Here is a 27,919-nt window from a genome sequence, read left to right on the forward strand (position 1 = left end):
CTACTTTTTTTAAATTGTTTTATTATTCATATGTGCATACAAGGCTTGGGTCATTTCTTCCCCCCTGCCCCCACCCCCTCCCTTACCACCCACACTGCCCCCTCCCTCTCCCCTCCACCCCCTCAATACCCAGCAGAAACTATTTTGCCCTTATTTCTAATTTTGTTGTAGAGAGAGTATAAGCAGTAATAGGAAGGAACAAGGGTTTTTGCTGGTTGAGATAAGGATAGCTATACAGGGAATTGACTCACTTTAATTTCCTACATTTTTACTCTTTTTCAAACTTACTGGTTCTTCCTTTTGTCCTTGAAATCTGAGCACTCCACAGGCTTTACTCTCAAATGTCTTTTACCCTAAATTTTCCTTCCTCAAACCATTTTATTTCCTTTGCTCTTTATAAACTTCACATTCCTAACTACATGTCAAACAAGAACCACCAAGATCTCTACTGCTAGCATTTCAAGTACAAGACCATCATCTGTTCTTCCCTTCAGAATTCTCCATAATCCTTATATATACTGGTCTTTATCATTGCCCTTTTCACCACACATCTAAGCCAGAGCTGGAGTCATCTTTCACCTGTTCCTGTACCCTACTATTAAAAAACCCAGTCAGTTGTTTACAATCCTTCTTCATCACTACCACAGTCCCACTCTTTTTTCAAACTTCCCAGTAGCTTTCTTTGTAATTAATACTTTCACTGGTGATAGAGGTTAACTGCATTTGTATCAAGAATCATACTCTCTCTTAAAAGCCTAGCTCAAAACCTATCTTATATGAAGTTCTTTCCCATAGTTCCCTGTTGACATAAGTCACTCTCTCTTCTGCAGGTTCATAAAACTTGCTGGCATCTTCCTTAGAGCTCTCACTACTTCGGATCAGCTTGTCTTTTTCCACCACTAGACTGAACTTCTTGAACAAAAGTATGTATTAATTGTCTCTGTAATCAGTTCCTGATAGATGTTTTATATATATTTATATTTGTATATACTAACATTTGCTAAATAATCCAAGTTGTAATGATAAGCCATTTGAAATATCACAGGTTAGCAACCTCCTCTTCATAGTGAGTTAACATTTATTAAATGATTATAACTCATTTATACTGTATTGTCTCATTTACTCCCCCAAACAAGCCTGAAGTAGGTACAATCACTGTCCCATTTTAATGTAAGGAAACTGAAGCACAGGAAGGTTAAGTAACCTCCCAAAGAAATACATGGAAGACTAGGAGTTATGAAGACAGCTTGTCTCTGGAGCCCCTGCCTTTAGTTATTAGGCTATACTCCCTCCCAACACAGCTAACTCTCAGTTCTATTCCATACAGCAGATTGTAGAGCAATGCTCCTGACACTCTCCCCATCTCAATAACATGCAGTGATAAAACTTCATATAATTTAATATTATTTTTACTAACAGTTACTGAAGGCAGAGGTTTATACTGAATTGGTAACTAGCTATAGGTTTAAACACTGCACACAGGATAATAACTATATACGGTCACTTATCCTTTTGTCTACTAAGCAACCCCAACCCTTCACATGGGAACAGAACCAACAGAAAACTCAATTCTCCTTCTCAACATTAGTATTTTTTATTGGTGTCTTCCCCTCATTTTGTCCCATTCTCCACCCTCTAAAATACAGACTACAAAAAGGAAATGAGGGAGTACATTAGAGCTCTAAATCTGATGTTTGTTAAAACAGCCCAGATTCATTTTCTCATGCACATACACAAAAGTTTATGTTTGTCACTGGATAATTGGACAGTTAGCAGAGTCAAATTACCTTTTGATTTTTATTTTAACTATGAAGAAAAAACATGGTGGTTTTAAAATGCACACCAACTGACATGTAAACAGAATCGTGACGGACCTGAGGGACAAACATCTGACATCTAGGGAAGCAGCAGTCCAGGAAAAGAGAAGAGGAAGCCCAAAGACACTGATTTAGGAGCATGCTGGAGTACACTGGAGGATGTTATAGTGGCTGGGGCCAAGAGTGTTAGGAGAGAATGGTGATGGGGGTGAAGAGGTGATAGGGTCAGCTGAGATGTTGCCTTAGGACTCTGAGTTTACTCCAAGTGAGATAAGGAGCTACTGGAGGGTTCTGAGCCATGGAGTGATATAATCTGGCTTGTGTCTTTAAAAGGTCACTTCTTTTAAGATAAAGTGGGGATGGGAGGAGGGAAAGGTAGCTGGTTATAGGAGGGTACTGTGGTGTAGTGTAATGATGGTGAGAACACTTTGGATATGTTTTGAAGGCAGAAGAGACAGGATGTGCTGAGACTTGGTGTAGAAAGAGAAGGAACACAGACAATTCCAAGGTGTGTAGCTTCAGCCAGCTAAAAAGAAATTATACAGATGCAAACACACAAACTTAGATTAACAGTATTTGGGAAATAACAGTACCTAAAGTCTCACAGCAAACTGCTCAGACTGCTGACATACCTGTGTATGACAGAGGTCTGGTGTTGGTGATCTGCCGTGCTTTCATTGCTTGTTGTTGTTTTTCCAGGGCAGCTAACATGTCCCCCAAATCTAGCTGCACAGGTGTTTTGTTCTTTTTCCCAGCTGCTTTTGATAAAGCTTCCTTCAAGGTGGAAATGAAGAGATTTATTTTTTTGTTACCAAATGTGTCATGAGTGACAACAATGATGCTTAGCACTCCCTCTATCCATCCCACCAAACCCAGCAACTAAACTACCAAACTATACAGAAAAAAATGGTTCTATACCTGTAGTTTTTTTTGCTCCATACTTATTTCTGAATATTCTTGAGCTGTGGCAAGTGCTGCTGCTAAGGCTTTCTTCTTCTGACTTTTTGCACGTTTAGGAACGGAAGTGGTAATGGGAATTGGAGTCTGAACTATGTTGATGGGTGAGTTTTCAGGTAAGTCATCCAACTATGATAACCAGAAAAAAGCACTTGTTAGTGAGCTCATAAAAGTCTAATCATAAGGAAAGACAATGCAGAGTGAGGGATGTTCTACAGTATAGCTGGACTAGAATCTTTAAAGGAGTCAATGTAAAGAACAGAATGAGAAGGTGGAACCATTTGCAGACTGGGAAATAAAGGAACAAAACAGCATGATGCAACGGGTGATGCTTGCCTGCATCCTTGACTGAAAACAAACAAAACAACAAACAAAACCCTCCAAAGTAAAATGTCACAATATCTGGGGAGGTCTCTGTACAGGATTTATCCTACACAATGTTATTTAATTAATGGTACCTTTTTATCTAGCAGTGGAATGACAGCTCTCATGGGAAAGCACCTTTGTTTTGGGTATGTTAAAAAGAAATATTAAAGGTTTGCTGCTTCCTCTATTCCATGCTTCCATGGAACTCTGCACTGACCTTTAATATTTCTCCTTACATATACCCACAGTTCTAAAGGTGTTCTACTTGGCTTATCTTTTCTGAAGAGAGTCACTTACTACTTTTGAAGAAAGTTTCTGTTGAATATTCTCATCCTTAGCATTTCCATTCTCATTTAGTTCTTGAAACCCATCTTCATCCTGAAATAGTTTCACACTTTAAGTAAAAACAAGTCAGGGCCAACTCCTAAGAAAATTTTTTTTTTTTGGTGTTGCTGAGGATCAAACCCAGGCCTTTCACATGCTGGATGAATGCTTTACCTCTAAACTCCATCTTTAGCCATGACAATAATGAAAAACAGGGAAATCATTATTTAGGATCTTACTGTAAGGTATTTAAAGTCAGTCATAAAGAAAAACCTCATTTCTCACATGTTGAACCTAGTCATTTAATTACTCAAGGTGGGGTCTATCACACACATGTCCATACTTGGGATTTTTGCATCTACTTTTCCATCTTTATTACTAATTCTATCTTAAGATACGTAGGTAACTGAAAAAAACCCAAACTAGATTTTATAATATACTGATAATTTGGAAAAAATTTTAAAGTTTAGGATTAATTTTTTTAATATACATTATGTTCCACATTACTACACCCAACTGTAAGAGTAAAAGTTAAAAGAAAAACATTTAAGACAATCTTTTCTAGTTAAATTAATTTCTTAACCAATACCCTCCTTTACACTGAAAACTGTATCTTTTTTTTTTTCTCAGTGGTTCTGGGGTTTGAACTTGGGGCCTCACACTTGCTAGCAGGTGCTGTACCACTTGAGCCATGTTCCAGACTCTTTTGGCTTTAGTTATTTTCTCAGGTAGGGTCTTGTGTTTTTGCTTGGGAAGTCCTCAGGCTGTGATCCTCCTACCTCTGCCTCTTGTATAGCTGAAATACGGGCAAGCACCACCAAACCTGACTTGTTCTTTGAGACAGGGTCTCACTAAGTTTTTCCTGGACTTGTCTTGAAATCAAATCCTCATATCACTGTCTCCCAAGTAGCTAGGATTACAAGTGTGAGCCACTGTGTTCCTGGTCCTAATATCTTTAAGTATAAGTATGGACCAACAGTACAAATAGGGGCCTATAATAAAACTACCACATCTAGATGTATTAAAATTATTCTTCATAAAATAATTGATATACTCTCTACTCTTTTGGGTCAGTTACTGAACTTGTCAAACTGATTATTCATCACTGTCCTCTAACCTCAAGAATTCTAGTCTAATCCCTGCTTCCCATCTATAATCTATTTTATAGAGCTATGATCCAAGCAAAAGGATTTACACCAATGAGTTACTAGGGATGCCTGACAGGACCAAATCTTACTCATTCCAAATGGCTGCACATACACATACACAACTTAGCTCTATTTTCAAGTCTAACCAATAGGTTGGTATGTGTCTAGATTCTTCTACCACACAGCAGCCTCCTCAGAAAGGTGTGACCATTCACCCTGGCGTGCTGCTCACGGCTCTTGACCGTACATGGGTAACGGGCTGCCAACAGGAGCATATAAGACAACTGGGATATTCACTGCCTCTGAGAGAAGTAAAACAGTCATCCTTCTCCCTGCTCCAAGACTCTAAATGGCAGCACGAATTAACTACACTGAACTATTCAAGTCTGAAAAATCTTACAATGGACTGAGCAAACACTAAGAGAAAAGTTTCACACTGGAGGACAACCACATGGAATCAGGTTCTGCTTCTACACGTTACCTCAAAATGAACGCATAGGATAAAAATTTATAAAAATAAACATGCAAGATGCTAGTGTATAATAAACATGTACAACCAAGGCAAATAAAAATGCATCAATACTTCTCAGTAATTTACAGCCTAGTAGTAGAATTACATATTAAGACAGAAATACTGTAATATTTACAATATACCAAATTAATTTCTTAATGGGAACATTCTTCTGTAACAGTTTATAAATAGAGTTTGAAAAAAATACCTCAAAATATAAAGACTCAGAATTTGGGTCACTTCTATGAGACTGATTAGGATTTAAATGCTTATTATCTTGTCTCTTTTGCAAATTCTGTCTTCTTTCTGAGGAAGTGCTGTGTCCTCGGCATCTGAATCCAACCTAAGTAACCCCAGGAAGGGAAAGAAAACATTATTTTTTAAGTAAATATTTTACTGAAGTATAACACACTTGGAGAAAAGTACACAAAAGTAGTCAATGGTTTTCATAAAGTGCATCATTTATTTTAAAAAGCTAAAACTTCTGACAAGTAAGATAATTATAACAAAAATGTGAAACTATGGCATACAAATCTTCTGTACATAAGCATTTCTATCAGCTGTGTTCCTAAGAGCCAAACACCGACTGCGGCACATCCACACAACAGAACAGTGGTCAGTAATTAGCCATAAGAAGTATGTACTACTAGTCAACCCAACAACCAAGAAGACCCTCTAGAGAACCTGGCAAGTGGCATACACAAGTGCATTCACAAAACATTCTCAAAGCAACATTACGGAAAATGAGGACAAGGAGTAGGGACTGGGGGAAGGGGGAGAAAGAGGCTATAGAAGGGAAACGCTACTGGTCCTGTGGTAATGGAGCTGTTCTACATCTTGACAGTGTCAAGGAAACACCCTGTTTATGATATTGTAATAGTCTTGCAAGGTGTTACCACTGGGGAAATTGTACATTATGTTTTTTAATTTAACTGTTGTAAATCTTCTGATAACTGGACTGGGTAACTAGTTATACTTTTTTAATATTCTTAGGGAAATGTATTTAATAAAAATCTTGCTTATGGTCAGGCATGGTGGCTCATACTTATAATCCCAGCTACTGGGGAAGTGAAGATCAGGAGGATCATGGTGCCAGGCCAGCCTAGGCAATGTCTGTGAGACCCCACCTCAACAAACAAAGCCAGGCATGGTGGTCCATGCCTATGGTGCCAACTATACTGAAGACACAGGTTAGGAGAATAGCGGTCCAAGACTGGCCTCAGGCAAAAAGCTCAAGTTCAAAAAATAACTAAAGCAAAAAAGGGCTGGGGATGTGGCTGAACTGGTAGAGCACCTTCTTTAGTTCAAATCCCAGTATCACCAAAAGAAAAAAAAAAAATCTTGCTTCCAGAAAATAGATTTAAAAGAATAAAATTTTCATTCAATCGCATAAATTATTTCCTATGTTATAGACTAAATGTTTGTGTCCCCAAAATTCATGTGCTGAAATCCTAATGCCCACTGTGATGGCATTTGGAGATAGGGCCTTGGGAGGTGATGAGAGCAGGGCCAACACGAGTGGGACAAGTGGCCTTGTGAAAGGGATCCCACAGACATCCCTCACCCCTTCCACCATGTGAAGAGATGGCAAGATGACAGCCATCCAGGAGCCAGGAAGCAGACTCTCCTCAGATGCTCACCCTGCCAGTGCTTTTGGAACACCTAGTCTCCAGAACCATGAGAAATATATTTCTGTTTATGAGAACAACATAAACATTTCTGTTTATAAGCCTGGTGGTACTTTTTTCACAGCACCCCAAATGGACCACAAAATGGACTTGCAAAATGAATTACACACTGTGACTGATATTAAATTCCTCTTTATAACTAGGACAATTAAAAGATGTGAAAAGTACGATCTTCATTAACAGTTACTTGAAAATTTTAACAATAAACAATTTGAGGCAGACCTGGAATTTTCAACTCAACACAGGTACACAAAGACCTGCAGCCACCTAGCTATTCCCATCCTTGCTGTGGTGAACGAGAATTAGTATATACCCATTAATGGTGTTACAAACATTATAACAAATTTTCTTTAAAAACAAATACAACTTGATTCTAACATTTGCCAGGATTAAATTAAACCCCCCAAACTAATAGTCCCAACAAATTTCATGGAACCAAAAATGCAAATATTCAACCAACCATGAATGAATTGATAACCTCACAAAGGCCACACATGGAATTCCTCCCAGCATTTCTAACACAGAGATTATTTGATAGAAAGTGAGCACACTGAACAAAACCGCAGAAATAATGGCTTCAAACACTATTAAGATCATTAAGATTCTTTTCATATCCCACTTATACTAACAAAAACGTACATAGGAAGTGACATATGAATAATATGTACTAACTTATTTTAGGAAAACTTTACAAACAACACTTCTGAAGAACACCAAAACGGTGACTCCAAAATAGGAAGACATGTTCTTCTTGTACAGAAAGATGTTACAATGTAAAAGCAGTTGATTCTAAGTTTATAGATTAATTTAAAGATCAAAGGCACAAAACAGAAAGTCCAGAACTAGATTCCAATACACGTGGGAATCTAGTAAGTGACAGGTGGCTTTCTTAAATCAGTAAAGAAGAGATGAACCTTTCTATAGATGATGTTGACAGATTTGAGTAGCCACCAAGAAAACAAAGACTAGGATCAGTATTCCACATCATATCCACAGGAAAACTCCAAATAGAATAAAGCTTTTAATTAAAAACATAGAGACCTGCTGGGATCCAGTAGATCACACCTATAATCCTACTTACTTGAGAGGCAGAGACCTGGAGGATCATGATTTGAAGCCAGCCCAGGCAAACAGTTCACAAGACCTATCTTGAAAATACTCAACACAAAATAGGACTGGTAGAGTGGCTCAAGTGCTAGAGCACCTGCCTAGCAAGCATAAAGTCCTGAGTTCAAACCCCAGTACTGCCAAAAATCAAAACAAAACAAACAGACAGAGAACATAATATTCTAGAGGAAAAGACTTGTGAATTCCTTTATAATCTTGGAGTTGGGACAAGGCTTTTTCAACGGATTTAAAGCCCAAATAGTCAATTTATAAAAATAAACTTCTTAATGTTATTTAAAACAAAAGTGTGCCTGGCAATAGTAATAATGAGCAAAGTAAAAAATAAAGACAAAGACCTAGCAAAATATTTGTCACTCATATTACAGATTAATGACTCCTAGATACTTTTGATTTCATCAAATTGCTTTTAAAATGAACAAAAAAGAGCCAAGTACTGGTGGCTCATACCTGTAATCCTAGCTACTTAGGAGGCTGAAACTGGGAGGATTGTGATTCGAGGCCAGCCTAAGCAAATATTTTAAAAGACCCTATTTCCAAAAACAACGAGAGCAAAATGGACTAGAAACATGACTCAAGCAGAACACCTACTTTGCATGTGCAAAGCCCTGATTTCAAAGCCCAATTGTACCATAAAAAAAAGAAGGGAGGGAGGAAAGAAGGAAAGCGAGAAGAGAGAAAATAAAAGAAATAAAAGATGAGATCATATCCCAGCTGACCTAAAGGTACACACCTGTAATCCCAGCTCTTGGGAGCCAGAGGCAGGAGGATTTTAAGTTTGAGGTCAGTCTGGGCAAAGGCAGCTGTGAGACCCTGTCTCAAAAACAAAATAGAAACAAAAGCACTGGGAGCCAGAGCTCAAGTGGTAGAGAGCTTGTCCAGCACACATGAGGCTCTGGTTCAATCCCCAGTACTGCCAAAAAAAAAAAAAAAAAGTACAAAGAAATACATTAGATTCAAACAATGAGCAAAGACATGATCAGACAAGTTTACAAAAAAACAAATATAATGACCCCCTTTTACTGGGGTTTGAAAACAGAGCCTACCCTTTGAACCCATGTCCTAGTTTTTTGTCCAGGGCATGGACCATGATCTCTGCCTCCTGTGTGTCTGATGACAGGTGCGTGCCACATGCCCACCTTGTCTTTTGAGATGGGGGTCATGCAAACTTTTTGTCCAGGCTGTCCTCAAATCACAATCTTTCAGAACTCTACTTCTGAGTAGCTGGATTACAGATGTGAGTCACTGCGCCTAGTTCTACAAATGCCCTTGAACATGTGGCAAGATATTCAACTACACTGCCACATTTTACCTAAATGGCATGCTAACCAGCTTGGATGCTGTTTGTCCCCTGGCAGCAATGGTGGTAGTGGGAGTATGCAACCTGCAAGAAGTAGGGTTCAGTGGGAGGTCCTTAGGTTGTTGGGAACACTGCCCTTGGAGGGAATACTAGTCTCCTGCAGTGAGTTCTCACAAGAGCAAGTTGTTTATAAAAGCCTGAGTCTGACCCCAAGTCTCTCTCAGGCTTCCTGTACTAAGATGTGATTTCTTCCTCCCACACACACTGCATCATCTGCCTGAAGCCCTTGCCAAAGCCTGCACCATGCTGTTCAGACTTAACCTTAGAAACTGTGAACTAAACATATTTTCTTTATAATCCTGTTCTGCCTCAAGTATTTTGTTATAGTGACAAAAAGCTGCCAAATATATGGTACAAATCCAAAATCCTGAAAACACTTTCTGTTTTATTTTCTGTACTGGGTTTTGAACTCAGGTCCTTGAGCTTACTAGGCAGGCACTCTATCACTTGAGCCACAACCCCAGCCCTATTTCTAAAGCTACATAGGAAAAAGACACTCTTCACATTATTGAGAATACAAACTGGTAAAATCAGATGGTGGTTACCAAGCAACAGATGAATTTACCTTTGGGTCCTGCAGTCCCTTACCTAGAAACTCCACTGCTGCACACGTTAGTGAGTGACACTTCAGTGAGTCTACAACATCAAAAGTTTGCAAACAACTCAGGTGTCCATCAAGAGGACTGCAGAAATCAACAGGGTGCAACCAGCCATTCAGTATTAGAAGTTGTTTAAAAAAAAGCAAGGTCCTCTGTACTACTACAGAAATGACAGATTACTGAGCACAGAACAGAGTGGATGTGCTACCTTTTGTGTAAGAGCAAGACAAAACCAAAAGATTCATACTTGCATTTACTTATATTCACATGAAGGAACTCTGGGAGAATACAAGAAATGAATCACAGTAGGACAGGTGTAGGGGAGAGAAGACAAGGAAAAACAGGAAATGAGATTTTTTTTCCATTGCATGACCTTTTTCATCTATTTTTTATCCTTTTCATAAAATAAAGCCATTTAAAAAGATGTAAGTTTTTAGATTCTTTCCATAATTTAAAATTAAAGCTATACCAGAATGTAGGAATTGACCTACATTATCAAATATTGAAATGCTGGTTACACAGCATGGTAGGAGCACAAAAAAAATCTGATAAAGCAAACAGACAAGAAACAGCAAGTGGGACCTTAAGAAATGAGCAAATGATTCTAATAGAGACACAAGCTGGAAGGAAATGAGTTACAACATTCCGGCAACTGGTCAACTGCTCTGAAAATCTGTGAAAGTGTGCCTTACCATGCATCAAGATAAATCTCAGATAAAAAATGTCTTGAAGCATTACACTGTAAATTACTTCTAAAAGACTTTTAAACCTAGAAACTATCAGAAATTACAAAAGGAGAAAACATTTTGACTTAAAAGAAAAAAAAAAAGATTCTCCACCTCAAAAAATTTAACAAATTCATAAGAAAAGTTATTAGGGCTGGGAGCAGGGCTCAAGTGGTAATGTTCTGAGTTCAAACCTCAATACTGACACCACCCCAGAAATAAATAAAAAAACAATCTCTCTGATTTCACAGCCAGCCACACAGCTGCTGAAGTTCACAGATCCTTACAACACTGCTCAAGCCACTCGGGCAGCTGCTCTCTCTGGCCACATCATGGCAGGAGGCAGCCATCACTGCAGCACTGCCACACAGAGGGTGTTGAGTCAAATAAGAACACAGATGACAAAGCTGCAGTCCTTAAGTTCAAAACAATCAATACTTAAGGCACAGAAGGCTTTTAAACTTTTACAGGGATAGGAAAAAGATGATGAAACAGTATTTGAGGGCGTTCTTTTTTAAAATTACAAATTATTCCACTATACAGGGAAGAAGAAAATGATCCATTTTATATCCTTATACTCACCACTTTCATTCAGAACTTCATCATTTTTTTCAATATTTAAATAGGTTTTATTGACTAAGGTATTTTAAAGTTACAGATACCATAATTCACTTTTAAATAACTTAATACGCATCTTCAAAAATTAAGGATACTGTCCTTCATAATCACTATATCACTATTTTAACAAATTTAAAATAATTAATCTTGCACCTAATCAAATTTCTCCAGCCTAATTCAAATTACCTGCGAACTATTTCTTTGTTCAGGTTGCCTTCCACCTCTGGGAAATGACTGATTTTTTTCCATCCAAGGTTTTTTCTGGGTTGCCTGGCAAGTTACATTGGACCAATTTACACCACCTATAACAAACATTTAACGATACAATTTGCTTACAAGAGAAGCCAGAATCTAAATTGCTCCTTAACTTTATATACTAAAATTCAGTCACTATAAATGTAATACTGATTTTTTTTTCTACAAACCCTGAGTTTATAGAAAAACTGAAAACTGGGATTCCAGTTATTAGTAACATAAAGGTCACCTGGCAGAATACTTCCAGATGGCATTTTCTCAATTTGTTTGGTAAAGCTGTATTTTTCAAATTAATTTGAACCACTGAAAGATTTAAAATTTTATTTCATTCTGTTTTTGTTTTGTAGTACCAGCAAGCTTCATGCATAAAAAGAAAACTTTGACGTAGACAAAGAAAGTATAGCAAAACAATGCAGAAAATAAGTACCTGCACATACAGATGATTCCACATGCTAAAAAAAAATAAAAATAAAAAAATTATTTTCTACTCTAGTCACATCATATACTTTAAAATGATTCATAATTTAATCTAGTTGAAATATGTTTATTACCACCTTAGAACACTGCTCCATAATTCTTCCTCCTTAATAATCAAATACATAGAATATATTTTAACCATCTGGTCAGTTTGCAACTGTTAACAAAAATAGCTCTGTAAGCATCCGCAGAGGACACAAAGGTAATACCAACACTGGTGATGATAAAGAAACCAAGGCAACGCTACGTACGCTCACGCTTGTGGTCCCGGAGTCAGGGTTTCTCACGGCCCCTGTGGTGGGCTGGTTGTTGTGTTTGGGACTGCAGTAACCACTGTCACTGTCAATGTCGGCCTCACTAGCCCCCTGCTCACTAGAGGACTCCGCAGTTGGGTGAGACGCTCTCCTCCTCCTGCCTTTAGACTTCCAGAGCATCGTGGCAGTGCTCTCTGACAGAGACTTGTTAGCGATATCTGATGGGAAATCTATAAGGCAAGGCAAGTGATGACCAAATTCAACAAATTGTTATTAAATTATCATTAAGGTTTAAGAAAATAAAATGGAGAAATGTGACTTTTTGAAAAGATCATTAAAAGACGTTGATTTATAACATTCCTATTATGAAATTTGTATCAGACACTAAAACAACCACTAGCCATTTAAGAGATCATCACTAATTTTCCTAAGTCTGCTGTGTGCACTGCCCCCACTCAGGTTACTCTATCCTAAATTCTGTTTATCACTCACTCACTTTTCTTTAGTGACACTGGGCATTGAACCCAGAGCCTTATACATGCTAGGCAAGTGCTCTACCACTTGAGTTACAACCCCAGCCCTTTTGGATGGTATTTTTTTAGATGGGGTCTTGCTAATTGTTGCCCAGGCTGGTCTCAAACTCCCGATCTTCCTGCCTCCATCTCCCAAGCAGCTGGGATTACCGGCATTTACCATCATGCCCAGCCACTCACTTTTCTTTATAGATTTTCATATTCCTAAAATATAAGTAATGTAATTTTGCAGCTTCTAACTTTACTACAAAAAAATCATAGTATTCATATTTTCCTGTGACTTGCTCCCTGTTGCCTTAACACTAGTTCTGAGATTCTGATGCATGTAGCTCTAACTCATTAATGTCATTAGAATCTAGAATGCCTTTGCATGGACATGCCACCCTGGCCTCATCCTTTCTCCCACTAATGGGACGCTTTGGTTGTTCTGATTTTGCTATTGTGAACAACACGTCTATAAACATTCATACATAACACATGAATCTACACATGTGCAAGTAAGTTTCTTGAGGGTAAATATGATTAGGACTTTAGGGTATGCACCAATTCAACTTTACTTGAGCATGCTAAATCACTCTCAAAGTTGGTTAAAACAATTTATACTCCAACAGGATAAAAATATCCCTATTAATTTGCATACTCACCAAATACTTGATCCTTTCTCCTAGACTACAATTTTTGCCAATCTGTTAAGTATGAAAAGGTGGTTCATTGTGGGCTTTAATTTGCATTTTTTCTACTTAATAATGAGGTTAAACAGCTTCTCTAATGCTTTTAGCCACTAATGCACTAATATTCTCCTTTTTTGTGAAATTCCTGTAAATTTTACTTTTGGATTATTTGACTTCTGCTTATTTTCTACTGAGTTTTCTGTTTTTAAATTTTGGTGGGACTGGTGTTTGAACTCAGGTCTTTATTCTTGCAAAGCAGGCACTCTTACCACTTATGCCACCCCTCCAGTACATTTTGCTCTTGTTATTTTGGAGATAGGGTCTCACTACCTACATGGGCTGGCCTCAAACCTCGAGCCTCCCGATTTCAGTCTCCCAAATAGCTAGGATTACAGGTATGAGCCACTGGCGCCTGGCTATTTTTAATTTTTTAATCTTACAAACTATAATTACAGTAACACATTCCAAAAAAAAATAGCTTCTTCCAATCATCTCACAATAAATAACAAGTTTTCCCTTTTCCGTATCTCTACTCATTAGTGATTTTATAGAACATGGACACAATCTGCCATTGGGCTGTTTAATATGACGTTCTACATATGGTATGACAAGTCTTCACAATTTTACTGTATGAGACTCCATGATTCCATGGAGTAGGGTCTTTATTTTTCAGGATATATCTATCACTTGCTACTGTACACTAAGAAGTGGCAGTGTTTTTCTTACACTGCAATCATGTGCATTTTTAATCAAACAGCCCTTCCTCTTTAAAAAGGGAAACTGCACTTCGATATATTCACAACAATGGAATGACAGAGTCAAAAGAAAGACTCCCACACTCCTGCCAAGTTATTTCAGCCCCCTGGCATTATGTCCCACAGGCCCCAAGAGCAGTACACAATCATTTTGTTACTGAACCATATAAATTCTTTGTGTGTCTCAGACTAATCCTTTGTCAGTATGGTAAAAGTCTTTTCCAAGTTTGTGGTTTGTTCTTTTAAATTAAAATTCTTAACTTTAGAAATAGTTCTTTGCCAGCAGTCATAAAGACATCTGCCTATTTTCTCCTACCATTGGTTTTTTCACTTAAATCCTTAATCCATCTGGAATAAATTTCAGTGGAATATAAATTAGGGACCTGAAAAATTATCTGTTGTTTTCTTCACACACATGGGGTCCGTTTCTGGCCTCTCCTTTTTGTTTAATTCTTGTATATTGCACTGATAATATAAATTTATAGAAATTAGGATGACTTTATGTCTTAATATATAGAGGAAAAGTTCTTTTCCAGAGAAGTCTTGGCTCTTCTCAGACAAATACTCTTTTACTTTAGAATTAGTTTGTCAAATTCCCCAAAATTTCCCACTGGAATTTTTATTAGAACTGCACTGAATCTGCAGACTCAGCTTTGAGAAAACTGACTTTTGTAATATGAAATCATCCTGCAAAACACAACGTTTAGATTTTTCTTGTGGTCCAATAATAAAGTCTTACAGTTTTCTGTATATGTCTCACACACCCCAAGATTTATTCCTAGAAACTCTGTATTTTTGTTGCTATTATAAATTATACATTTTCTTAAATTTTGTTTGCTAGTGGCATGCTGAAATACAATTAAACTTTTGTACAAAAGTTTAAATCTAGCCATCTTATTAAAATTATTAATTATTAAAATTATTAATAGATAATTATATTAATATTAACTCAAAATGGATCAAGGATCTTAATATCAGACCACAAACTCTAAAGTTGATACAGGAAAGAGTAGGAAATACTCTGGAATTAGTATGTACAGGTAAGAACTTTCTCAATGGAACCCCAGCAGCACAGCAACTAAGAGATAGCATAGATAAATGGGACCTCATAAAACTAAAAAGCTTCTGCTCAACAAAAGAAATGGTCTCTAAACTGAAGACAACACCCACAGAGTGGGAGAAAATATTTGCCAGCTACACATCAGACAAAGGACTGAAAACCAGAATATATAGGGAACTTAAAAAACTAAATTCTCCCAAAACTAATGAACCAATAAAGTAATGGGCAAGTGAACTAAACAGAACTTTCTCAAAAGAAGAAATTCAAATGGCAAAAAACACATGAAAAATGCTCACCATCTCTAGCAGTAAAGGAAATGCAAATTAAAACCACACTAAGATTCCACCTCACCCCTGTTAGAATAGCCATCATTAGCAACACCACCAACAACAGGTGTTGGCGAGGATGCGGGGAAAAAGGAACCCTCTTACACTGTTGGTGGGAATGCAAACTAGTACAACCACTCTGGAAAAAAATTTGGAGGCTACTTAAAAAGCTAAACATTGATCTACCATTTGATCCAGCAATACCACTCTTGGGGATATACCCAAAAGACTGTGACACAGGTTACTCCACAGGCACCTGCATACCCATGTTTATTGCGGCACTATTCACAATAGCCAAGGTATGGAAACAGCCAAGATGCCCCACCACTGACGAATGGATTAAGAAAATGTGGTATCTATACACAATGGAATTTTATGCAGCCATGAAGAAGAATGAAATGTTATCATTTGATGGTAAATGGATGGAATTGGAGAACATCATTCTGAGTGAGGTTAGCTTGGCCCAAAAGACCAAAAATCGTATGCTCTCCCTCATATGCGGACATTAGATCAAGGGCAAACACAACAAGGGGATTGGACTTTGAGCACATGATAAAAGCGAGAGCACACAAGGGAGGGGTGAGGATAGGTAAGACACCTAAAAAATTAGCTAGCATTTGTTGCCCTTAACGCAGAGAAACTAAAGCAGATACCCTAAAAGCAACTGAGGCCAATAGGAAAAGGGGAGCAGGAACTAGAGAAAAGGTTAGATCAAAAAGAATTAACGTAGAAGGTAACACACATGCACAGGAAATTAATGTGAGTCAACTCCCTGTATAGCTATCCTTATCTCAACTAGCAAAAACCCTTGTTCCTTCCTATTATTGCTTATATTTTCTCTTCAACAAAATTAGAGATAAGAGCAAAATAGTTTCTGCTGGGTATTGAGGGAGTGGGGGAGAGAAGGAGGGGGTGGAGTGGGTGGTAAGGGAGGGGGTGGGGGCAGGGAGGAGAAATGACCCAAGTGTTGTATGTACATAGAATAATAAAACAATAAAAAAAAATAAAAGAAATACAATTAAACTTTTGTACAAAAGTTTATATCTAGCCATCTTATTAAAATTATTAATAGATGTAAGCTTATGTTTAAAAGAAAAATTTATCACAAGTAGAATATTTATTATATCAAGCTATAATATTTAATTCTATCTCTTATTGATACCAATTAATCCTCAAAAATTAAAACCAAACTAAAGAATACTGATAGAATGTATGATCGTCTACTCAAATCTTTTCATTTTCTAATTCTCATACTTCAAAAGGCTGTCTTCATGGTGATTTAATGAGCAAACTAAAGAAGCATAAATTTTCTAAAGCCTTCCCAGGGTTGAAAAGATGTAAAAATGGGTCACTGTGATGGGGAATAATCAAAAGAGAAACTCCAGACTATATTACCTATCATGAGTTTTTCTCATGGCCACGCCAAGCATTTATCAGTCTGTGACTCTTACTGCTTTCTGCCCCACAAACCACACAGTGATTAAACAGTCAACAAGATGGCTTTTTGACAGATTCCAGGCCCTTTCTCTACTCCTAAAGGAAGTAAGCAATTGTAAAAGGAATGTAAAGAAATATCCAACAGAAAAAGAAAAAGCATAGCCCAAGAGAAGGAAAGTATAAGCCATCTCATTCATTGCAACGCAGACCCTTTTTGGCTTTGTTTTCTTTCTGTGTGCGTGCGTGCATGCATGTGTGTGTGTGTGTGTGTATGTGATGATTTTTGAGACAGGGTCTTGCTATGTAGCTCAGGCTGGACTTGAACTTACGATCCTCTTACCTCAGCCTTTCAAGAGGGCTGCAAATGACGAGTGTGCACTATCATGCCTGGCTTCAACCTAGACCTTATTTAAGTACAGATGGTACAGAAATGAAAAGCTTGGACTTGGATCGTTAAGGAGGATTTTTCACTATGTTGATGAAATGGATGAGAAGACAGGTATCTACAGATAATAAACTGAGATGAGCGATACAAATTGGAAGTTCATATAAATTCGAAAATACTTAGAATATTGTGAGGATATTTCGTATCTATTGTTAGGATAAAGCTTTTCTTGTTTAATGCTTATTACAGTACTTTAAATTTTTTAATTAATTATCTGACTAGTTTAAAATATTTATTTTTCTGACAGTATCACCACTCATAGGTCTGGACCCATGCTTAAATTTGGCACAGAAAACTTGCTAAGTTCTTTCTATAAAGATGGTATAGGATGTTAGGGTGTTTCATAAAGGGCTTTAATCTAGTTATAAAAAAGTACAGTTTTGATTTTTACCAAACTAAGTCATTCAAATTCCTACGCTATCTGCAAAGTTCTACCTCTGATTTCTGAATGGCTCCAGTACTACAAAGAGAAAGGACAACAGTATACCCTGCTTCACATAAGCCAAAAAATAAGGCGGAAGAACATTAAGGACAGGATCGTTTTATGATTCCTATAGAATTTCACAAAGTGGCAGGACACATGGAAGGGTCAAAGTCTACAGTCCTGAGAAAGAGTATAGTCACAGCTATAAAATCCACTTGTAAACACAGATAAAAATCAGGGATGCATACGAAGAACCTTTCCCTTACCGGTTTGCTGTGAAGCATCAACCAGAAGCACAATTTTTGATCGGTTATCAGGACCTGCTGCATTTGTTTCTTTCTGAATAGCTACATTTTTCACCAGTGGCCTTTTGCTCTTTATATGCTGTTGTAAGAGCTGTTGCTGATTTAAATTAAAAAAAAAAAACTACTCAATGTACTAAACACTATAAAGTACATACCCATTACAAAATAAACCCAAAATATGTGAGAAATCAATGGCTCTCAACACATGCAACACAATTACTGTTTTGAGGTGTTGTGAAATTATCTGCAGCAAAGCAAAATAGGCTAAAGAATGTCTTACACATACATTAACACTACATACTTAACATTAACATGATTAATAAAATAGGAATTCATTTAAAATTGTTACTTGCAGGTTTTTATTTTCTCAATAAAAAACAACAGTATAATCATGTTACCTTAAAAGGTACAAAAAAGAAAAAACAAACACACACTTATCCCAAAGCCAAATTTTAGTATCATGATAGCAATGATGTACAAAACAATTTCTGCTTTGGAGTTCAAAAAAGAAACATAAAAAAGCTGACTTCTTTTTTCATCTTAAAATATGAGAAATTGCTTGATAATAATTTACACAGTGGAACTCTAAATGTAACTGCTTTAACTTCCTAAATTGGAACTGCTGAGAAATTATGCTCTTTTAATTCTTACCTTGTTTTTAATACATAATTCTTTTCATTCTCAGAGGTCCCAAAAGTTGGTCCCTTGACCCAAGGTGTTTCCATGAACAAAGACAAAACAGGTTTTCAAAATCACCTCTATGGCTTGCTTGGTTTTTAGTTTGTAAAAATTATGCCGGGAAGCAGCAAAGACTTTTCACTGAAGAAGCAGGGCTAATGGAATATGGGGAAATCAACTCTGGATGGCAACAGTCATAGGCTGTCTCCATCAGCCCCCAAGTGCTGATGAGAAACAGGTTTTTCTTCTGATTAGTTTTGATACTAAAGCTTCAATGGAAAAAGAGACCTAGAATAAACCTCAATTCTCTTGTGATTTTAAGGTCATTTATTTTTTTTTCCCTTAGTCAAATGGCTGGTCCTGAATAAAAGTAGTTTCACATATTTATCTTTCATTCCCTTCAGACTTAAGAGACCCTTCATTCATGTAAGAGTAAAGCATCTCATAAATAACAAAGTGTTATTCCTACTAAAAATTCACAGGCTAGAAACAATGAAGTCGAAGAGATCTAACGAATCACAAACGTTCTTTTCCATGTCTCCTGCTGATTTCTGAAGAGCAAAATGACTTGAAGTGCATTAGCTATTCAACACTCCTAGCACCAACTTAATGGTGGTGTCACTGGAGAATTTTTATCACAAAATTAAAATAATTTGGAAATGACTGTGTATTATGTTTATGTAAAACTTTCTAAGGGGACATGAAGATGACTGTAAATTACATCACCAATCAAGGCTGAGTAACTATAAACATCACAGAAAAAATGAATTTTAAAACTATGTTCCCATGATACTTTTTATTAGTGAATGAAATATTTTGCAGTAAATTCAGAGATTAAAGGCCAATCAATACAAAGAGCAAATTACTTATACTAGAATTAACAACAGAAACATCAGATTTAAAAGCCAAACAAAGATAATCACTTACTTTTGGTCCTACCGGTCCTCTGTTACTGCTCCTGTTCCGATGACTGGACAGTGGGAAGGCCTGCCCCAGCTGATCTGGACGCTCAGTGCACTCTGTGGTTACAGCATTTACAGTGCTTGCTGCCTGAAAGGTGTTGGAGTAAGGTGTAGGAAAAGGATGATAGAAGCCCATTACTTGGGCACAGGGTGCTGGCATCAGCTGGTAATATGTATATTCTGTAGAAACAGGTGGCTGAGCAGATATTATGGGGTAGGCAAGGTATGGTCCAGTAGGATTTGGGTTGGGCTGTTGCCATCGTATATCACTGTTATATAAGGGAAACTGTCTGCAAAACCAAATCAAAAAAGAACAAATGTATTGCCAAGTCTAAAAATACTGCTAAAGCAAAATTTGTCTCTTTTTTTAATTAAAAAAAAAAGTACAGAACAGTTGCTGCATAATAAAAAACAAAATTAACATCTTATAAATTTCTTTGCTATAATTAGAGAGTATCATGTACCTGTTATAATGATTTAAATGACAGTATAAAGAAATCCAGCCTCATAGTTTTATGGCATTCCACATACCATTATTATTTGCAACCCTGCCCTCAACTTCTTCAAGATATTTCTGACTAAAAGCTAAACACCAAGCTACGTGGTCTGCAAATATGCCAGTCCAAAGTTCCTATCCAATGCTAACAACTGTGACAGACTTCTGCAAAAAGCAAAGGTGGTCACTGTGTAAGGTTATCATTACACAGGGTGATTTCTTCCACCTCTCATTTTTTAGCACATTCCAGGACCTCCTACTCCTCTCCCATATTCCCCTAACTACTTGGCCAAGTCCAGCTCTTTTCCTGGCTTCTCTCCTTGGCAACAGAAGCAGGCTCCAGGTCCAAGGAAGAGAAGAAAAGAGGCAAGCCTCTCCACTGACATCTTATCCTCAGTATTGCAGCTTCTTCTAATGCACTTCCTACAAAGCACAGCAAGATTTCTTCCTCTCAGCAGCCCTCTTGCCAAAGGCTGCTGCTTCTGAATAGAGGTCCTTGGGAGTGGGCAGTCGAAGCCTTTCCTCACTGTCTTCTGTGATGACAAAGCAAAATGGAAAAATGTTCACTAAAAAAGTCTAAACTGTTCAAAAATAATCTGAAGGTTGGCTTACTCATGAATTCTCAAAGATTATCTGATAAGGCAAGAAAACAAATTAAATTTATTACACTGAACACTTGATCATTCTGCCAAATAGGAAAACAGTATTATTAAATTTATTTTATGAATCATCTTGCACAGTATAAGATTTTTAATATAATGATAACTTCAACTGAGAGGAATCCTTAGTTTCTACTGTTTGTCCAACCTCTAAAACTTTTTTTTTTTTTTTCGGTAGTACTGGGGTTTGAACTCAGGGCCTCATGCTTGCTAGGCAGGTACTCTATCACTTGAGCCACTCTGGCAGCCCTTTTTGTGTGTTGGGTATTTTCTCTTTTTATTTTTCCTATTTGCTCGTTTTTCTTTTCTTTTTTTATTATCATATTATTGCTGTACTGGGGGTACACAGTGACATTTACACAAGTGTTCATAGTATATCTTAGTTAAATTCATCCCCTCCATTATTCTCCTTTATCCCTCCCTCCCCCATTCTTAGAATAGTTTCAACAGGTCTCATTTTTCCACTCATACATAAGTACACAGTATTTCTACCATATTCGCCCTCCTGCAAAGGGTATTGCTTATCTTCAAAATAAAGTCTTAAGAAGTATTTCCCCAGGCTGGCTTCAAACAGCAGTCCTCCTGATCTCTGTGTCCTGAGTAGCTAGGATTACAGGTATGATCCTAACACTCTTTATTAAGGATCTCAGAATATTAACTTGAACATTTAATATTTGAGAAGGAAGTTTGTAAGTGACCTTATAAATTATACATCCAGAATTTCTCAAAGAATGTGCACTGCCACACTAGTGCCATATGGGTTACACATGTGAGAAAACACTGGTTGCCTAAGCCCTCAGAGAGAGTTAGGCAGAGCCTAAAGCCATCAGCTGCATCATCAATTTACCACACAGTGCTGGAAAAATACAATTTTCTGTATGTGATGTAACTTGAAAAAAGCTGACAGCACTTCTATACAGCAATAAAACAAACTACAGCAATGAGGTGCCAGTGACTCAGACAGTGGAAGAGGTCAGCAAGGCTATCACGACTGTCACAATTAACACCCTAACCACTGTGTCATACATTGCCTGAATTATAGGCACTTTTGCAGTTGATGATAGCATGAACACCAAATTTAAGCTAAAATCACAGTCTAGAACTACAAGTTGCCTAACCATGAAAATGTCAAAGTTAAAACTAACCTTTGGTATTTTCTTCTTATATCAGACACTGCCCTGGCAATTATCAGATAAGACAACTGATCTCAAAAAGGGGTTTCTAAATATTTCACTTCTCCCTTTGGGTCAATTTATTTCAAATAAATTTAATGACTTAATAAAAGGGAAAACTCAAAAATTTTATTTCCTCTTAGAAAAAAATGAGAATATAATCCATGTCAACGATTTTCAAATTTCTACCATCATTTAGGTGCATTTTCTCTTCTTAAAAAAAACAAATAAATGATTAATGTTTAAAAGTTAAAAAAAAAAAAAAGACAAAGACTGAGTATGCTTTACCAAGTTCTATTACCCCCCCTCAAACACACACACACACATAATAAAGAAAATAATAAAGAAGTTACCTATTGGACTGGTTTTCCTGAACAAATGGGTAACAAGTAATCAGGTAGCTGGGGATTGGAGTTGGTTCTGCTCCAGAGACACTTCCATTATCACCTGGGAGGGCCATTGGGATCATAAACGGGTCTGGGTTCTTCTTCTGGGGAATAAATGGCTCTACTTCAGCTGAAAGCTTAATGTTCTTCAAAGAGAAAGTGGAAGGCATGAGTAACGAGTGAGCAAACCATACAAACTCACACTTTACAAACACAAGAGCCAATCTTCACAAACGGTAATTAGGTTTCTTCTCAGTATTTGCAAAATACACAAAAGGAAGAGCAATTAAAAATAACTGAATGTAAATGAAGTTATTAGACAAAGTCATTAATGAAGTAAGGAAAAATTTATCAAAGGTTACTATATTTCAATGAAATAATTTCTTATGTAATCAAAGCTGTTAAAACAATCAAGCGCACAAGGGAAGTCATACTTCAACATCTAAAAATAAAGTGGTAGAAAGAAATCTAGCTCTTCTCTTCAGACAAAACAATGCGTTTTTAACTAATTTTGTTAGGGGGAAAAATCATTAAACAGAGTTCTGAAGAATAATTACATTTGTTTGAATAGTTTAAAAAATAGTCTATTTCTGTCAATTTCAGGAAATTAGATTAGTATTCTTAAAATAAAAGGAAGGAAAATGTCTAAGATGAATCAAAAAATACTTAATGTAAGAGAGAAAAAAATTCTGGTTCACACTTAAACTAGAGAAAAGAATGAGAACTCCAGTTTCCCAGTAGACATTTGAGCAAACCAATGTAATCCATAATACGCACTCCATTTTAGCATCCTTTATGTCTTATCTTATAATAAATCTATAAATAGTTTAAAAAATTTTTAAGACTATAGTATCTACAGATGCACATATGAGTGACAAAATTAATAAAGAAAAGTAAATAAGATCAACAAATGTCAGAATAGAAATTACTTAGGAAAGAGGGACCTGAAACTAGGAGGTGGCACCTCAAGAACTTCTAGGGTACCTGATATTCTGTTGGGGTGAAACTTAAAAAGTGTTTACCTTGTAAGGATTTATCAAACCGTACATTGGTTTCACAGTTTTCTGTATGACGTATTAAACAACAAATTTGAATTTTTGAACTATAAAAAACCCACAGGTATATTCTGCAAAAGAAGCATTATAATAAAAGTACTATAATCTAAAAAGACACTAAACACTTCTTTCAATGAAACAAGTTAGTGAAATGCAAGCCAATGTTTTAAGTACATGAAACAACTACCTTAAAAGCAGCAGTCCTAACCAGAATGTATTCCCATCATCTCAGTAGGGTGATATTCATCAGAAGCTCCCACCCAAGCATGGCTATCACTTCTCACAGAAGCAGTTAGTAACAAATCCATGAAAATCCAAAGACAACACTTAATATGCATAACATAAAGCTTTTTATTCAGAAAAGATATTATAAAACATTCCACTTTAAGTATTCAAAATACTTATTAGCAGGTAGGGAAAGAAACCTGAACTACACAGCAGTATTAAGTCAATACCCTTCCTCGCTATCTGATCTAACTTTGGAATCCACTCTTGCACTATTAACCAAATCTGAAGTAGTTAGTAGTAACCCCAGTATCTGTGACCTGAGGTTGGTTTCTTGAATTATGTAACATAGGTAATGCCACTTTTAAATGCTAATAAGTTAGTAATTCTCTGTGATACTCATTAGAATTCAAAACTTATTCATATACGTGTACCATATCAAAATAACAAATGTATCCCCAATTAGGAAAAGAGCTGACTTCCAACAATATTGCACAGATAATGAAAACCTGCTTTGTATCATTTACACACATGCACAAGAGGGGAACCTTAAACCACATTTTAACAGCACTAAAAATGTTATTTTTAGGACTTCTTTTAAAAATCAAGAAGTTCTTCTGAACATATGAGAACTAGAAGGGTTTTATAAATCTGGACTATTAGACTTTTTTTTTGGTAAAGCAAGGAGTAAGAATAACATAATTATAAATAACTTAAAATAGCAATTTTCCTGCACCTGCCCCCTCAAAAAAAAAAAAAAATCCTTCATCAATTACTTTGGTAACAAGTTCAAATTCTTGTTCAGGTAAAAGTTGCAACAAATTTTTATGCCCAGTTTCACTTGATATAAGGAAAGGGTGAAGGAGGGTGAATGTGGCGGAAATATTTTGTACTCATGTATAAAAATGAGACCTAATGAAAGGGAGAGGTGAGAAAGGAGAATGATGGGGGGGATTCAATTATGATATATTTTAAGAACTTCAGTAAATGTTACAATGTACCTCCAGTACAATAATAATAGATTTAAAAAATGAAAAAAAAAATCTATGAATTTAAGCAATCCACTATTCAAAAGTTTCATGTAGTATTTATAATGAATGTCTGTACATACCAAGCACATATCTTTATAAACAGTAAGGTTTGTATTGGTTTCTATTTTAAGTACAATTCTAGATAGCAGAGTTCAACAATTAAACGCCCCAACCCTGAAATGATCCTTTGTTTTTAGCAAAAAAGCAAGGAGCTGCATTGGTGGACAGCTGCACAAACAGAAGACATCACCAGTAGGAACAGACTGACAAACTTCTCCTACAGCTACAGTTCTGACAGTTTCAAAGTTGTTTATTGTGACTTTGAAGACTTCGTTATCGATCATATAGCAAAATACACACCACTGTTGTTTTCCGGCCCAACCAGCAATAAAATTCCAAATAATTCTTAAAATTTCACATAATAAAGTCCACAGAGGTAATACAATGTCAACAACAGATTCTGGCACTATTTAATATTAGTGTAGAAATCAAAGAAAAATATCTTGCACAGAAGACAACAAAATGTGGAAAAATCAGACAAGCTGCTTTATTCAATGTTACTCCTCAGTACGAATTTCCAGCTTTCTTTCATCTCTCTACCTCTGCCATAATCTTTTTCTTTTTTGTGGGGGGGGAGGGAACCTGAAATTTCATAGCAAGGAGCTGACTCTTTAAAGAAAATATAAGCATAGAATTAAGTCTAAACTATACTGAATACAGTATAATCATTCTTGCACTACTATCTGCTTCAAAAGAAATCCAACTACATGGTAACATTATCTTTATTTCTCAGAAATTATTTCAGCATTTTCCAAATTAATAAAAAATAAGAGTAATTCCAGAAACCTGTCTTTGAAAAAATACTTAAGCAGTTTCACTTATTTTTAATTTTGTATATATTAAAGCAAATGTCAACTAATAAATAGTCTAGAAAACCAATGAATTTATCAGAACACAAAACTATAAAAACCTAGCTTAAAAGAGCTTATTAGACAAATGTATTTAGATCACTGACAAATGATATAGTTCAACAAATCTGCACTGAGCACACATACTGTACCAGAGCAGTTTAAGGGAAATGGCAACGGTTTAAGAAGCACACATCAGCAAAGAATACGCTAAACTTCTCAAGGGAAAGGGCCTCCAGGAGAATGCAAATAATTTTCCCAGATTAAGCAACAGAAAAATGACACCCACTTAAAATCAAAACTGAAGTAGAACATAATGAGACATTCTCCCACAGTGAAACTTCAGAGTATGTACCACACACCCACAGAAAAAAATATGACCATGGAAACCCTCCATATTCTGTGCTAAGGTAAAAATACAATACATCAAACATTGAGATATTTTATATCCCGTGGCCACAGATAAAAGTCTTCTGAAGGAAAAAAAAAATGGCTAATGCTTCAGATACCTGCTGGCTGTGTTGTCTCGTGAATGCACTGGCTTATACTGAAAGCAACCCGCTGCCAAAACAAACTAGCTGTAAAGTTTTCTAAGAGTCCAGAAAATACTGGAGGAAAAAAAAAAAAATCAAAGCATTTAACACAGCCTCTGTCCACTTGCTTCCCTCAACATTCATTTTGCCCCTTTCCTTAAAACAGGCCAGCTCTAATCCTGTTAAAATCTGATGGTACTTTTCTAGACTTAATATGAGTTTTTAGATGACCTAATTCACTTACTTTGTTTTTACATTTATTATCTTCTCTCTTGCTTTGATGGGGTTTTTCCCTAACTTCTTTGCCTTGGATGGATAATTTCATTTTCCTTTTAAACTGTTTAACAATGAAAGCATTTATAACTATGCATTTGCCTCAAAGTAAACTTATGAGCCTTATCTCAAGTTTTCAAATGTGATTTTTATGCCTTAAAATATCTTAAAATATTTTATACTTAATATAACCTCTCATTCTACTTTTTAATTTCTTCTTTGACCTTAAGACTTGAGAATGTCTTTAAATTTCCAAGTTTTTTTTCCTAAATGAGCACATATTTACTTTCTGATTTTAAAAGTATTACTTAAAAAAATCTAATAAGATAGGTTATTTATATCCATATATGAAGGCCAACTGTAAGTATTCCTGAGTAATAAACCCTTCATAGTAACTTACTTAAAATATTATTGTCCCTCCATATCTGGGGGCGTTGGTTCCAGGATTCCCAACATAGACAGTAAGAATCCATGGATGTTCAGGCCCCTTACATAAAATGGTGCATTAACCTACACGTGTCCTCCTGTGTGCTGCAAACCACCTCTACAATACTTCTAATACTAATACATTGCAAGTGCTATGTAAGTATTTGTTAGAACACAGAAAAACAGCCTGTACATGGTTCAGTGCAGACCCACTTTCCCCTCAAATATTTTCAGTGCACAGTTGGTTGAATCCAAGAATGCAGAACCTATAGGTATGGAGGAATGACTACTTGTTTAGTTTGTAGTGCTGTTATTTTATTTGAACTTTATTAGGTTTTTAAAGAACAAACTGTAAGTCAAACTATTTTGTATTCTCCTTGGTGAACAACCCTCCATGAAATCACATGTATTTGTTAAAAGTTTGTTTTTCTAAGAATTAAAGAGCCTAAGAACCAACAGTTTGCAAATTTTTTTTAAAAAACTTATCTAAAGTTAACGTATTCAGAGTTAATTTTAATGTACTTACGAGTTAATTTAATTTTACTTAAAGTTAAAATTAAGCCAACATTTAAATTACTGTGATAATACAAGAGGCTGTGAATCTCAAGTGTTGTCACTTCTAAGCTCACTGTTTATTTTAAAATATCAAAACACTGTCCTAAACTTCCTAAAAAGAGAGACACTAAAACTTTAGCAACAAAATGAATCCCATAGTTTATTCTTCACATCCCCTTACACACCCTGTTTTGCTTTGTTTTTCAGGAAAAGAAATGCACTGTATCAAGTTCTTACAACATCTAACTCTGGTAGTTAAAATTAAGCCACAAGTTTTGATTTAATAATCTCGCTAAAAGAGATTCTCTTCTGGTTATAACATTCCTTCAAATCATCACTATTGTGATTAATATTATCCACCTAGCACTGTATTCCCATCC

The 27,919-nt window shown here is 36.2% G+C and overlaps 1 protein-coding gene across 1 annotated transcript in view; it reads right to left on the reverse strand.

Annotated features, from left to right (window-relative positions):
• The window catches only part of Secisbp2l (SECIS binding protein 2 like), a 49,955-nt gene that overhangs the window by 19,061 nt on the left and 2,975 nt on the right, over window positions 1-27,919 (reverse strand). The window contains exons 2-11 of the mRNA XM_020160573.2: window positions 22,501-22,679; window positions 19,786-20,110; window positions 18,142-18,277; window positions 12,222-12,454; window positions 11,921-11,945; window positions 11,425-11,540; window positions 5,332-5,466; window positions 3,438-3,518; window positions 2,736-2,903; window positions 2,450-2,591 (exon numbers count right to left, since the gene is read on the reverse strand). Coding sequence (XP_020016162.1) covers window positions 2,450-2,591; window positions 2,736-2,903; window positions 3,438-3,518; window positions 5,332-5,466; window positions 11,425-11,540; window positions 11,921-11,945; window positions 12,222-12,454; window positions 18,142-18,277; window positions 19,786-20,110; window positions 22,501-22,679 — 1,540 coding nt within the window. The remainder of the gene's footprint in view (window positions 1-2,449; window positions 2,592-2,735; window positions 2,904-3,437; window positions 3,519-5,331; window positions 5,467-11,424; window positions 11,541-11,920; window positions 11,946-12,221; window positions 12,455-18,141; window positions 18,278-19,785; window positions 20,111-22,500; window positions 22,680-27,919) is intronic.

Source organism: Castor canadensis, chromosome 2, assembly GCF_047511655.1.
Source record: "Castor canadensis chromosome 2, mCasCan1.hap1v2, whole genome shotgun sequence".
Lineage (NCBI taxonomy): Eukaryota > Metazoa > Chordata > Mammalia > Rodentia > Castoridae > Castor > Castor canadensis.